Source organism: Dendropsophus ebraccatus, chromosome 1, assembly GCF_027789765.1.
Source record: "Dendropsophus ebraccatus isolate aDenEbr1 chromosome 1, aDenEbr1.pat, whole genome shotgun sequence".
Taxonomy (NCBI): domain Eukaryota; kingdom Metazoa; phylum Chordata; class Amphibia; order Anura; family Hylidae; genus Dendropsophus; species Dendropsophus ebraccatus.
The window spans coordinates 233,420,235-233,434,282 of NC_091454.1; the positions used below are offsets into that span (position 1 = coordinate 233,420,235).

Genomic DNA, 14,048 nt, shown 5'->3' on the forward strand with positions numbered 1-14,048 from the left:
CCCCCTCCACATGGAGAAGCAATGACCTCTGACCATAGCCCCCCCCCCCCCACATGGAGAAGCAATGACCTCTGACCATAGCCCCCCCCCCACATGGAGAAGCAATGACCTCTGACCATAGCCCCCCCCCCACATGGAGAAGCAATGACCTATGACCATGGCCACCCCCACATGGAGAAGTAATGGCCTATGACCATGGCCACCCCCACATGGAGAAGTAATGGCCTATGACCATGGCCACCCCCACATGGAGAAGTAATGGCCTATGACCATGGCCACCCCCACATGGAGAAGTAATGGCCTATGACCATGGCCACCCCCACATGGAGAAGTAATGGCCTATGACCATGGCCACCCCCACATGGAGAAGTAATGGCCTATGACCATGGCCACCCCCACATGGAGAAGCAATGACCTCTGACCATGGCCACCCCCACATGGAGAAGCAATGACCTCTGACCATGCCCCACCCACATGGAGAAGCAATGACCTCTGACCATGCCCCACCCACATGGAGAAGTAATGGCCTATGACCATGGCCCCACCCACATGGAGAAGCAATGACATGTGACCATGGCCACCCCCACATGGAGAAGTAATGGCCTATGACCATGGCCACCCCCACATGGAGAAGTAATGGCCTATGACCATGGCCACCCCCACATGGAGAAGCAATGACCTCTGACCATGGCCACCCCCACATGGAGAAGCAATGACCTCTGACCATGCCCCACCCACATGGAGAAGCAATGACCTCTGACCATGCCCCACCCACATGGAGAAGTAATGGCCTATGACCATGGCCCCACCCACATGGAGAAGCAATGACATGTGACCATGGCCACCCCCACATGGAGAAGTAATGGCCTATGACCATGGCCACCCCCACATGGAGAAGTAATGGCCTATGACCATGGCCACCCCCACATGGAGAAGTAATGGCCTATGACCATGGCCACCCCCACATGGAGAAGCAATGGTCCCTTTACTCCAGTTCATCACACCAATAAATGTATTGACATCCCTTTTATCATCTACCTGCCCCCCATGCTGCCCCTCCACACAGCACTCACCGGGGTCAGACTCCAGGCTGCTGGGGAACTTGTCCGGGCGTGGATGTCCTAGAGAGAGGAGAGGCCCTGTGTGCAGGAGAGAGAGGAGAAGCTTGTTATACCATAGTCATCATACACCCGCTCACCGCAGACTGCTGCCCGGACCCACATCCGCTCACCGCAGACTGCTGTCCAGTCCCACATCCGCTCACCGCAGACTGCTGCCCGGTCCCACACCCGCTCACCGCAGACTGCTGCCCAGTCCCACATCCGCTCACCGCAGACTGCTGCCCGGACCCACATCCGCTCACCGCAGACTGCTGCCCGGACCCACATCCGCTCACCGCAGACTGCTGCCCGGACCCACACCCGCTCACCGCAGACTGCTGCCCAGTCACACTACCCCCCCCCCCCCCCCACACACACACACACACAGACTGCTGCCCAGTCTCACACCCGCTCACCGCAGACTGCTGCCCGGACCCACACCCGCTCACCGCAGACTGCTGCCCAGTCACACTACCCCCCCCCCCCCCCCACACACACACACACAGACTGCTGCCCAGTCTCACACCCGCTCACCGCAGACTGCTGCCCAGTCACACTACCCCCCCCCCCCACACACACACTGCTGCCCAGTCTCACACCCGCTCACCGCAGACTGCTGCCCAGTCACACTACCCCCCCCCCCCCCCACCACACACACACACAGACTGCTGCCCAGTCCTCACACCCGCTCACCGCAGACTGCTGCCCAGTCACACTACCCCCCCCCCCACACACACACTGCTGCCCAGTCTCACACCCGCTCACCGCAGACTGCTGCCCGGTCACACTAACCCCCCCCCCCCCCACACACACACACACACACACACAGACTGCTGCCCAGTCCCACACCCGCTCACCGCAGACTGCTGCCCAGTCACACTACCCCCCCCCCCCCCCCCCCCCCCCCCAAACACACACACACAGACTGCTGCCCGGTCCCACAACCGCTCACCGCAGACTGCTGTCCAGTCCCACACCCGCTCACCGCAGACTGCTGCCCAGTCACACTACCCCCCCCCCCCCCCCCACACACACACACAGACTGCTGCCCGGTCCCACAACCGCTCACCGCAGACTGCTGTCCAGTCCCACATCCGCTCACCGTGGACTGCTGCCCGGTCACACTACCCCCCCACACACACACAGACTGCTGCCCGGTCACACATCCGCTCACCACCGGCCACTCGATCCCACAATCCCCCACCACCACAGACTGCTGCTCTGTCCCACATCAGTTTACCCTAGACTGCTGCTCGGTCACATATCCGCTCACCAGAGACTGCTGCTCAGTCACACAACCCCCCACCACAGACTGCTGCCCGGTCACACATCCGCTCACTACAGACTGCACCCGAGAGATAAAAAAAAAAAAAAAAAAAAAAATTAGATATATATATATATATATATATATATATCTATATATATATATATCTATATATATATATATATATATATCTATATCTATATCAGGGTGGTTTCATTGTTAAGGCCCAAAGAGAAACTTTAAATGTAAAAACTGGCCCCCTCCATGAGGCCAGAGGGATCGCCCGCCATCACTGAGGCAGAAGCCCATGAGGCCAGAGGGATCGCCCGCCATCACTGAGGCAGAAGCCCATGAGGCCAGAGGGATCGCCCGCCATCACTGAGGCAGAAGCCCATGAGGCCAGAGGGATCGCCCGCCATCACTGAGGCAGAAGCCCATGAGGCCAGAGGGATCGCCCGCCATCACTGAGGCAGAAGCCCATGAGGCCAGAGGGATCGCCCGCCATCACTGAGGCAGAAGCCCATGAGGCCAGAGGGATCGCCCGCCATCACTGAGGCAGAAGCCCATGAGGCCAGAGGGATCGCCTGCCATCACTGAGGCAGAAGCCCATGAGGCCAGAGGGATCGCCCGCCATCACTGAGGCAGAAGCCCATGAGGCCAGAGGGATCGCCCGCCATCACTGAGGCAGAAGCCCATGAGGCCAGAGGGATCGTCCACCGGCACTGAGGCAGAAGCCCATGAGGCCAGAGGGATCGCCCGCCATCACTGAGGCAGAAGCCCATGAGGCCAGAGGGATCGCCCGCCATCACTGAGGTAGAAGGCCTGGAGGCCAGAGGGATTGCCCGCCATCACTGAGGCAGAAGGCCTGGAGACCAGAGGGATCGCCCGCCATCACTGAGGCAGAAGCCCATGAGGCCAGAGGGATCGCCCGCCATCACTGAGGCAGAAGCCCATGAGGCCAGAGGGATCGCCCGCCATCACTGAGGCAGAAGCCCATGAGACCAGAGGGATCGCCCGCCATCACTGAGGCAGAAGGCCTGGAGACCAGAGGGATCATCGGCCGGCACTGAGGCGTTCCTATGGTTATTACTACGGCTTCGCGTAGCTGTGCGTACTTATTACTGACGCTGGTGGTGGGAGGATACGCCATGACATCATGTGGGCCAGAAAGCAGCCGTTGCCCATCTGCGGAGCGTCCCAGCATGTTTGTCGTACCTGCTTTTTAGCGGGTGCAGCTGCTTTGTACTCTCTGGACTTCCCCAGTTTTGGGAAGACTCAGCATAGTTTTCCTGCCCCAGGAGACAGCCGCTTGGCCCCCTTCCTTCAGCCTCACACCTCTGCCGGAGGAGCCAATGCAAGCTGAAGGCCTCACACTTTCACAACAGAAGTGCCGACAGCAATGCGCTCAGAGCCGGGCTATGTACTGTGGCGGCCATGGAGTTCCCACCTGTCCACAGAAGTCGGGAAACTCCCGATGAGAGATGTGGAGGATAACCCAAAGGGGGGATAACCCAAAGAGGCCAAATTACCAAATGAAGAACTGACTGCTTTTTCCTAATTGAAACCATGAAGAATCTTTGATGCGACTCATGGATGGGAAGATGAAGGTGCAGAAGACAACCGCGGAACAGCCGAGGTCACCATCTCCATTATCGCTGGTAACCACAGACTGATGCACAGGTCTGACTAGAAGCCCAGGATGATCGACTAGAAACAGGGAAAACAACAAGCTGGACCTGGTGCTCCCAAGTGCAGGAGGTCCACACTAGCGCTTCATCGTGGCTGACCGGAGACCACTTACACAAAATCTTTCAGGAGGTGGAAAACTCCGTCCACCTTCTTATGTGAACACTTCAAAAATTTGAGGAATAATCTGTTGCGGAATCTGCCGCTCGCGCCCACTCGCGTCTCCGCCAGTGTCATAGACTCCATTCTATGCAGGGGCGGATTCCTTAAAGGGGTACTCCGGCTTGGGGGCATTTTTTATATGGCCGGGGAGGAGGCGGATGAGGGCAACAACGTCCACTCAGCTCCGCGGTTCCAGCGGCGGGTCCCTTACCGCTGCACTCCAGTCCCCGCTGCCCGGGCGCTTCCTGGTGTCTGACGCGGGCTCGAGACATGAGGTTTCAAGTCCGCTCAGCCAGTCAGTGACGGAAGCGGGATCTCACCTCCTTCACTGACCCGCCAACATACGGGACCCGCCGCTGGAATCGGGAAGGTGAGTGGACGTCGTTGCCCTCAGCCACCTCCTCCCCGGCCAAATGAGAAAAAAGCCCCCCGCTGGAGTACCCCTTTAATCCATCCAAAGGATGAACATTTTCATTCTTTGGACAGACGACGGAATCCGCCCATGCGTAGAATAGAGTCTATGATACTGGCGGAGACACGAGTGGGCATGAGCGGCAGATTCCGCAATAGATTTTCCCTCTATTTTCCAGTGTGCTTCGTGTGCTTACATACCCTGAAGTAATATCTGAAAATGGGCGAGACGACCTCCCAGCGGTCACATATTGCTGTAATACCTCTTATAGTGAGTATATAGTGTATATTACCATCAGTGGCGGTATTACACACACACACAGAAGTGCGGGGGCTGCGGTAGGATTGCTGTAATACCCCTTATAGCGAGTATATAGTGTATATTACCATCAGTGGCGGTATTACACACACACAGAAGTGTGGGGGCTGTGGTAGGATTGCTGTAATACCTCTTATAGCGAGTATATAGTGTATATTACCATCAGTGGCGGTATTACATACACACAGAAGTGCGGGGGCTGTGGTAGGATTGCTGTAATACCTCTTATAGTGTGTATATAGTGTATATTACCATCAGTGGCGGTATTACACACACAGAAGTGCGGGGGCTGCGGTAGGATTGCTGTAATAACCCTTATAGCGTGTATATAGTGTATATTACCATCAGTGGCGGTATTACACACACAGAAGTGCGGGGGCTGTGGTAGGATTGCTGTAATACCTCTTATAACGTGTATATAGTGTATATTACCATCAGTGGCGGTATTATACACAGAAGTGCGGGGGCTGTGGTAGGATTGCTGTAATACCTCTTATAGTGAGTATATAGTGTATATTACCATCAGTGGCGGTATTACACACACACACACAGAAGTGCGGGGGCTGCGGTAGGATTGCTGTAATACCTCTTATAGCGTGTATATAGTGTATATTACCATCAGTGGCGGTATTACACACACACACAGAAGTGCGGGGGCTGTGGTAGGATTGCTGTAATACCTCTTATAGTGTGTATATAGTGTATATTACCATCAGTGGCGGTATTACACACACACAGAAGTGTGGGGGCTGTGGTAGGATTGCTGTAATACCTCTTATAGCGAGTATATAGTGTATATTACCATCAGTGGCGGTATTACACACACAGAAGTGCGGGGGCAGTGGTAGGATTGCTGTAATACCTCTTATAGCGAGTATATAGTGTATATTACCATCAGTGGCGGTATTATACACACACAGAAGTGCGGGGGCTGTGGTAGGATTGCTGTAATACCCCTTATAGCGTGTATATAGTGTATATTACCATCAGTGGCGGTATTACACACACACAGAAGTGCGGGGGCTGTGGTAGGATTGCTGTAATACCTCTTATAGCGTGTATATTACCATCAGTGGCGGTATTACACACACAGGAGTGCGGGGGCTGTGGTAGGATTGCTGTAATACCTCTTATAGTGAGTATATAGTGTATATTACCATCAGTGGCGGTATTACACACACAGAAGTGCGGGGGCTGTGGTAGGATTGCTGTAATACCTCTTATAGTGTGTATATAGTGTATATTACCATCAGTGGCGGTATTACACACACACAGAAGTGCGGGGGCTGTGGTAGGATTGCTGTAATACCTCTTATAGCGTGTATATAGTGTATATTACCATCAGTGGCGGTATTACACACACACACACACACAAGTGCGGGGGCTGTGGTAGGATTGCTGTAATACCCCTTATAGCGAGTATATAGTGTATATTACCATCAGTGGCGGTATTACATACACAGAAGTGCGGGGGCTGCGGTAGGATTGCTGTAATACCTCTTATAGTGAGTATATAGTGTATATTACCATCAGTGGCGGTATTACACACACACAGAAGTGCGGGGGCTGTGGTAGGATTGCTGTAATACCTCTTATAGCGTGTATATAGTGTATATTACCATCAGTGGCGGTATTACATACACAGAAGTGCGGGAGCTGTGGTAGGATTGCTGTAATAACCCTTATAGTGTGTATATAGTGTATATTACCATCAGTGGCGGTATTACACACACACAGAAGTGCGGGGGCTGTGGTAGGATTGCTGTAATACCTCTTATAGCGTGTATATAGTGTATATTACCATCAGTGGCGGTATTACACACACACAGAAGTGCGGGGGCTGTGGTAGGATTGCTGTAATACCTCTTATAGTGAGTATATAGTGTATATTACCATCAGTGGCGGTATTACACACACACACACAAGTGCGGGGGCTGTGGTAGGATTGCTGTAATACCCCTTATAGCGAGTATATAGTGTATATTACCATCAGTGGCGGTATTACATACACAGAAGTGCGGGGGCTGCGGTAGGATTGCTGTAATACCTCTTATAGTGAGTATATAGTGTATATTACCATCAGTGGCGGTATTACACACACACAGAAGTGCGGGGGCTGTGGTAGGATTGCTGTAATACCTCTTATAGCGTGTATATAGTGTATATTACCATCAGTGGCGGTATTACATACACAGAAGTGCGGGAGCTGTGGTAGGATTGCTGTAATAACCCTTATAGTGTGTATATAGTGTATATTACCATCAGTGGCGGTATTACACACACACAGAAGTGCGGGGGCTGTGGTAGGATTGCTGTAATACCTCTTATAGTGAGTATATAGTGTATATTACCATCAGTGGCGGTATTACACACACACACAGAAGTGCGGGGGCTGTGGTAGGATTGCTGTAATACCTCTTATAGCGAGTATATAGTGTATATTACCATCAGTGGCGGTATTACACACACACACAGAAGTGCGGGGGCTGTGGTAGGATTGCTGTAATACCTCTTATAGCGTGTATATAGTGTATATTACCATCAGTGGCGGTATTACATACACAGAAGTGCGGGAGCTGTGGTAGGATTGCTGTAATACCCCTTATAGCGAGTATATAGTGTATATTACCATCAGTGGCGGTATTACACACACACAGAAGTGCGGGGGCTGTGGTAGGATTGCTGTAATACCTCTTATAGCGTGTATATAGTGTATATTACCATCAGTGGCGGTATTACACACACACACAGAAGTGCGGGGGCTGCGGTAGGATTGCTGTAATACCCCTTATAGCGAGTATATAGTGTATATTACCATCAGTGGCGGTATTACACACACACAGAAGTGCGGGGGCTGTGGTAGGATTGCTGTAATACCCCTTATAGCGTGTATATAGTGTATATTACCATCAGTGGCGGTATTACACACACACACAGAAGTGCGAGGGCTGTGGTAGGATTGCTGTAATAACCCTTATAGCGAGTATATAGTGTATATTACCATCAGTGGCGGTATTACATACACAGAAGTGCGGGGGCTGCGGTAGGATTGCTGTAATACCCCTTATAGCGTGTATATAGTGTATATTACCATCAGTGGCGGTATTACACACACAGAAGTGCGGGGGCTGCGGTAGGATTGCTGTAATACCCCTTATAGCGTGTATATAGTGTATATTACCATCAGTGGCGGTATTACACACACAGAAGTGCGGGGGCTGCGGTAGGATTGCTGTAATACCTCTTATAGTGTGTATATAGTGTATATTACCATCAGTGGCGGTATTACACACACAGAAGTGCGGGGGCTGCGGTAGGATTGCTGTAATACCTCTTATAGTGAGTATATAGTGTATATTACCATCAGTGGCGGTATTACACACACACAGAAGTGCGGGGGCTGCGGTAGGATTGCTGTAATACCTCTTATAGCGTGTATATAGTGTATATTACCATCAGTGGCGGTATTACACACACACAGAAGTGCGGGGGCTGCGGTAGGATTGCTGTAATACCTCTTATAGCGTGTATATAGTGTATATTACCATCAGTGGCGGTATTACACACACACAGAAGTGCGGGGGCTGCGGTAGGATTGCTGTAATACCTCTTATAGCGAGTATATAGTGTATATTACCATCAGTGGCGGTATTACATACACAGAAGTGCGGGGGCTGCGGTAGGATTGCTGTAATACCTCTTATAGCGTGTATATAGTGTATATTACCATCAGTGGCGGTATTACACACACACAGAAGTGCGGGGGCTGTGGTAGGATTGCTGTAATACCCCTTATAGCGTGTATATAGTGTATATTACCATCAGTGGCGGTATTACACACACAGAAGTGCGGGGGCTGCGGTAGGATTGCTGTAATACCTCTATCTCGCTCCACCCTTCCGTCTAATCTGTCAATCACTATCAATGGCTGTACTCTGTCCCCTGTCCCCCAAGTCCGCTGCCTCGGGGTCACCTTTGACTCCCCTATCCCTTAAACCCCAAATAACAGCCCTGACCACCTCCACCTCAAAAACATATCCAGAATCCGCTCTTTCCTCACCCCTGACTCCACCACACTGCTGGTCCATGCTCTCATTATCTCCCGCTTGGACTACTGTAATATTCTCCTCTCCGGCCTCCATCTAACCCCCTTGCTCCCCTCCAGTCTATCCTTAACTCTGCCGCCCGACTAATCCACCTTTCCTCTCGCTTTGCCTCTGCCTCTCCCCTCTGCCAATCCCATCACTGGCTCCCATTGCCCAACATTCACTTTAAACTGTTGACCATGACGTACACGGCCGTCCACAACCTGTCCCCTCCGTACATCTCTGACCTGATATCCCGCTACCGTCCCTCACCCAACCTTCCATCCTCCAGTGACCTCCGTCTGCGCTCCCCCTTGCTCGTACATCGCACAACCGCCTCTGAGACTTTGCCCGACCTCCCCCATACTCTGGAACTCACTACCCCGACACATCCGGCTCCCACTGCCCCGACACACATCCGGCTCCCACTGCCCCGACACACACATCCGGCCCCCACTGCCCCGACACACACATCCGGCTCCCACTGCCCCGACACACACATCCGGCTCCCACTGCCCCGACACACACATCCGGCTCCCACTGCCCCGACACACACATCCGGCTCCCACTGCCCCGACACACACATCCGGCTCCCACTGCCCCGACACACATCCGACTCCCACTGCCCCGACACACACCCGGCTCCCACTGCCCCGACACACACATCCGCCTCTCACTGCCCCGACACATCCGGCTCCCACTGCCCCGACACATCCGGCTCCCACTGCCCCGACACATCCGGCTCCCACTCACCATCAAGACCTTCAAAAGTAATCTGAAAACCCATCTCTTCAAACAAGGCTACAACCTGTAGCTGCACTGACTGGCTGCACTTTACCTCCTGTTTCTCTCCCCGCACCTTATAGATTGTAATCCCTGGCGGGCAGGCTCCTCTCTCCCTATGTAATACCTGGCGGGCAGGCTCCTCTCTCCCTATGTAATCCCTGGCGGGCAGGCTCCTCTCTCCCTATGTAATACCTGGTGGGCAGGCTCCTCTCTCCCTATGTAATACCTGGCGGGCAGGCTCCCCTCTCCCTATGTAATACCTGGTGGGCAGGCTCCTCTCTCCCTATGTAATACCTGGCGGGCAGGCTCCTCTCTCCCTATGTAATACCTGGCGGGCGGGCTCCTCTCTCCCTATGTAATACCTGGCGGGCAGGCTCCTCTCTCCCTATGTAATGCCTGGCGGGCAGGCTCCTCTCTCCCTATGTAAGGCCTGGCGGGCAGGCTCCTCTCTCCCTATGTAATGCCTGGCGGGCAGGCTCCTCTCTCCCTATGTAATACCTGGCGGGCAGGCTCCTCTCTCCCCATGTAATACCTGGCGGGCAGGCTCCTCTCTCCCTATGTAATATCTGGCCGGCAGGCTCCTCTCTCCCTATGTAATACCTGGCGGGCAGGCTCCTCTCTCCCTATGTAAGGCCTGGCGGGCAGGCTCCTCTCTCCCTATGTAATACCTGGCGGGCAGGCTCCTCTCTCCCTATGTAATACCTGGCGGGCAGGCTCCTCTCTCCCTATGTAATACCTGGCTGGCAGGCTCCTCTCTCCCTATGTAATCCCTGGCGGGCAGGCTCCTCTCTCCCTATGTAATACCTGGCGGGCAGGCTCCTCTCTCTCCCTATGTAATGCCTGGCGGGCAGGCTCCTCTCTCCCTATGTAATACCTCACGGGCAGGCTCCTCTCTCCCTATGTAATACCTAGCGGGCAGGCTCCTCTCTCCCTATGTAATACCTGGTGGGCAGGCTCCTCTCCCCCTATGTAATACCTGGCGGGCAGGCTCCTCTCTCCCTATGTAATACCTGGCGGGCAGGCTCCTCTCTCCCTATGTAATGCCTGACGGGCAGGCTCCTCTCTCCCTATGTAATACCTGGTGGGCAGGCTCCTCTCCACCTATGTAATACCTGGCGGGCAGGCTCCTCTCTCCCTATGTAATACCTGGCGGGCAGGCTCCTCTCTCCCTATGTAATACCTGGGGGGCAGGCTCCTCTCTCCCTATGTAATACCTAGCGGGCAGGCTCCTCTCTCCCTATGTAATACCTGGCGGGCAGGCTCCTCTCTCCCTATGTAATACCTGGCGGGCAGGCTCCTCTCTCCCTATGTAATACCTGGCGGGCAGGCTCCTCTCTCCCTATGTAATACCTGGCGGGCAGGCTCCTCTCTCCCTATGTAATACCTGGCGGGCAGGCTCCTCTCTCCCTATGTAATACCTGGTGGGCAGGCTCCTCTCCACCTATGTAATACCTGGCGGGCAGGCTCCTCTCTCCCTGTAGCAGTCGGCCATTTGCCTTCATGTAATGTGTTCTGATCTTGTATTGTTCCTGTTTGTTACCCCTTATCTATTGTATAGCGCTCTGGAATTAAGGGCGCTCTAATAATAATAATAAATAATAATAATAATGGGGATCCAGGAAAACACGGACCATCTGTAGAGACTCATACAAAGTAATGGGCTAGATGATTGTCCATTTGAAGATCCTGAGGAGATCCACCCCGGTGTCCTACAAACTTCCACCATCTCTCCAGATCTCTGCTGCCTTCCATAGATTTCTCCATCATCCTCCTCCTCCCCAGCTCTGGCCACATCGGTCACCACGGACGCTGATTTGGACTACCAGGTAATGGATATGCTAGATAGACTGCACTTAGAGGGAAGAGGTCCTTCTTGGCGGCTGGAAGACTTAAGGGCCTGAGGAAATCCTGTAAACTGGAAAAAATATCCATGCCCCTGTCCTCCTCAGATTTCCTCTGCGGCCCTAGACAAGAGGACGTAAAGAGCGGAGTACTACAACACCAACAGGCGGCACCTTACAGATACAGCAATCTGCCGCCATCCAGGTCCCATTTCTGTCCGCCACCTTCAAGTCCATCCTGAGTCTTCTCCGCTTCTCCAGCGCCTGCCTCCTCCTTCAGGTCATTGCCGCACTGCCAACTCTGACCACTAGGGTGCACATGCGCCCATTTGTCATGGATGTAAAGGGCCAGCACGTTGGCAACTACTTTTGCCTTCTTGCAACTAGGTTGTATCACACATCATCCCCCCCATAATCCAGAGACCTCTGCATCACACATCATCCCCCCCATAATCCAGAGACCTCTGCATCACACATCACCCCCCCCCATAATCCAGAGACCTCTGCATCACACATCACCCCCCCCATAATCCAGAGACCTCTGCATCACACATCACCCCCCCCATAATCCAGAGACCTCTGCATCACACATCATCCCCCCCATAATCCAGAGACCTCTGCATCACACATCATCCCCCCCATAATCCAGAGACCTCTGCATCACACATCATCCCCCCCATAATCCAGAGACCTCTGCATCACACATCATCCCCCCCATAATCCAGAGACCTCTGCATCACACATCATCCCCCCCATAATCCAGAGACCTCTGCATCACACATCATCCCCCCCATAATCCAGAGACCTCTGCATCACACATCATCCCCCCCATAATCCAGAGACCTCTGCATCACACATCATCCCCCCCATAATCAGAGACCTCTGCATCACACATCATCCCCCCCATAATCCAGAGACCTCTGCATCACACATCATCCCCCCCATAATCCAGAGACCTCTGCATCACACATCATCCCCCCCATAATCCAGAGACCTCTGCATCACACATCATCATCCCCCCACCACCAGGGGCGAGCAGTCGGGGTCAGGCGTCACTGGGCGCCGGGCGAGCAGTCGGGGGCGGGCGTCACTGGGCGCGGGGCGAGCAGTCGGGGGCGGGCGTCACTGGGCGCCGGGCGAGCAGTCGGGGGGCGGGCGTCACTGGGCGCCGGGCGAGCAGTCGGGGGGCGGGCGTCACTGGGCGCCGGGCGAGCAGTCGGGGGGCGGGCGTCACTGGGCGCCGGGCGAGCAGTCGGGGGGCGGGCGTCACTGGGCGCGGGGCGAGCAGTCGGGGGCGGGCGTCACTGGGCGCGGGGCGAGCAGTCGGGGGGCGGGCGTCACAGGGCGCGGGGCGAGCAGTCGGGGGCGGGCGTCACTGGGCGCCGGGCGAGCAGTCGGGGGCGGGCGTCACTGGGCGCCGGGCGAGCAGTCGGGGACGGGCGTCACTGGGCGCGGGGCTCTCACCAGTATCTGCCTCCTCTAGTTCCTCCTCCTCGGGCGGCTGACAGGACAGCACGGTGATCTCTGTGCACTTTCCATACAGGTCGACCACGGCCCACACCCCGGGCGGGATCCCTGAGGCGGCGGAGCCACAGTCTCTGCCATTCACCCACAGATGGAGATCCCCAGAGAGCGTGCGCTGGATGCCAACACGGTCACCCTCTCCCAGCTGATCCAGATCCTGCCCGTACTCCTCCAACACCGAGCGGCCGTCCTCCAGCACCGAGCACCCCGACACAATCCAAGAGCCCCCCTTCAGGCCGGTCGCACTGCTGGGGAAATCCAGAATAGACGGGTCCTGGGTGGTCACCCCGATCTCCATAGACCCGCTCCACGAGTTCATCTACAGGGGGTATACAAAGGTATACAGAGGAGACATCACTGCTATGTGGTATATAGATGTATATAGAGGAGGAGGAGATATCACTGCTATGTGGTATATAGATGTATATAGAGGAGGAGGAGACATCACTGCTATGTGGTATATAGATGTATATAGAGGAGGAGGAGACATCACTGCTATGTGGTATATAGATGTATATAGAGGAGGAGGAGACATCACTGCTATGTGGTATATAGATGTATATAGAGGAGGAGACATCACTGCTATGTGGTATATAGATGTATATAGAGGAGACATCACTGCTATGTGGTATATAGATGTATATAGAGGAGGAGGAGACATCACTGCTATGTGGTATATAGATGTATATAGAGGAGGAGACATCACTGCTATGTGGTATATAGATGTATATAGAGGAGGAGACATCACTGCTATGTGGTATATAGATGTATATAGAGGAGACATCACTGCTATGTGGTATATAGAGGAGGAGACATCACTGCTATGTGGTATATAGGTGTATATAGAGGAGGAGGAGACATCACTGCTAT

At 54.0% G+C, this 14,048-nt stretch overlaps 1 protein-coding gene across 1 annotated transcript in view; it reads right to left on the minus strand.

Annotated features, from left to right (window-relative positions):
* Positions 1 to 14,048, minus strand: part of NEURL4 (neuralized E3 ubiquitin protein ligase 4) — a 92,584-nt gene that overhangs the window by 69,358 nt on the left and 9,178 nt on the right. Inside the window, exons 2-3 of the mRNA XM_069963500.1 lie at positions 13,119 to 13,497; positions 1,074 to 1,139 (exon numbers count right to left, since the gene is read on the minus strand). Coding sequence (XP_069819601.1) covers positions 1,074 to 1,139; positions 13,119 to 13,497 — 445 coding nt within the window. The remainder of the gene's footprint in view (positions 1 to 1,073; positions 1,140 to 13,118; positions 13,498 to 14,048) is intronic.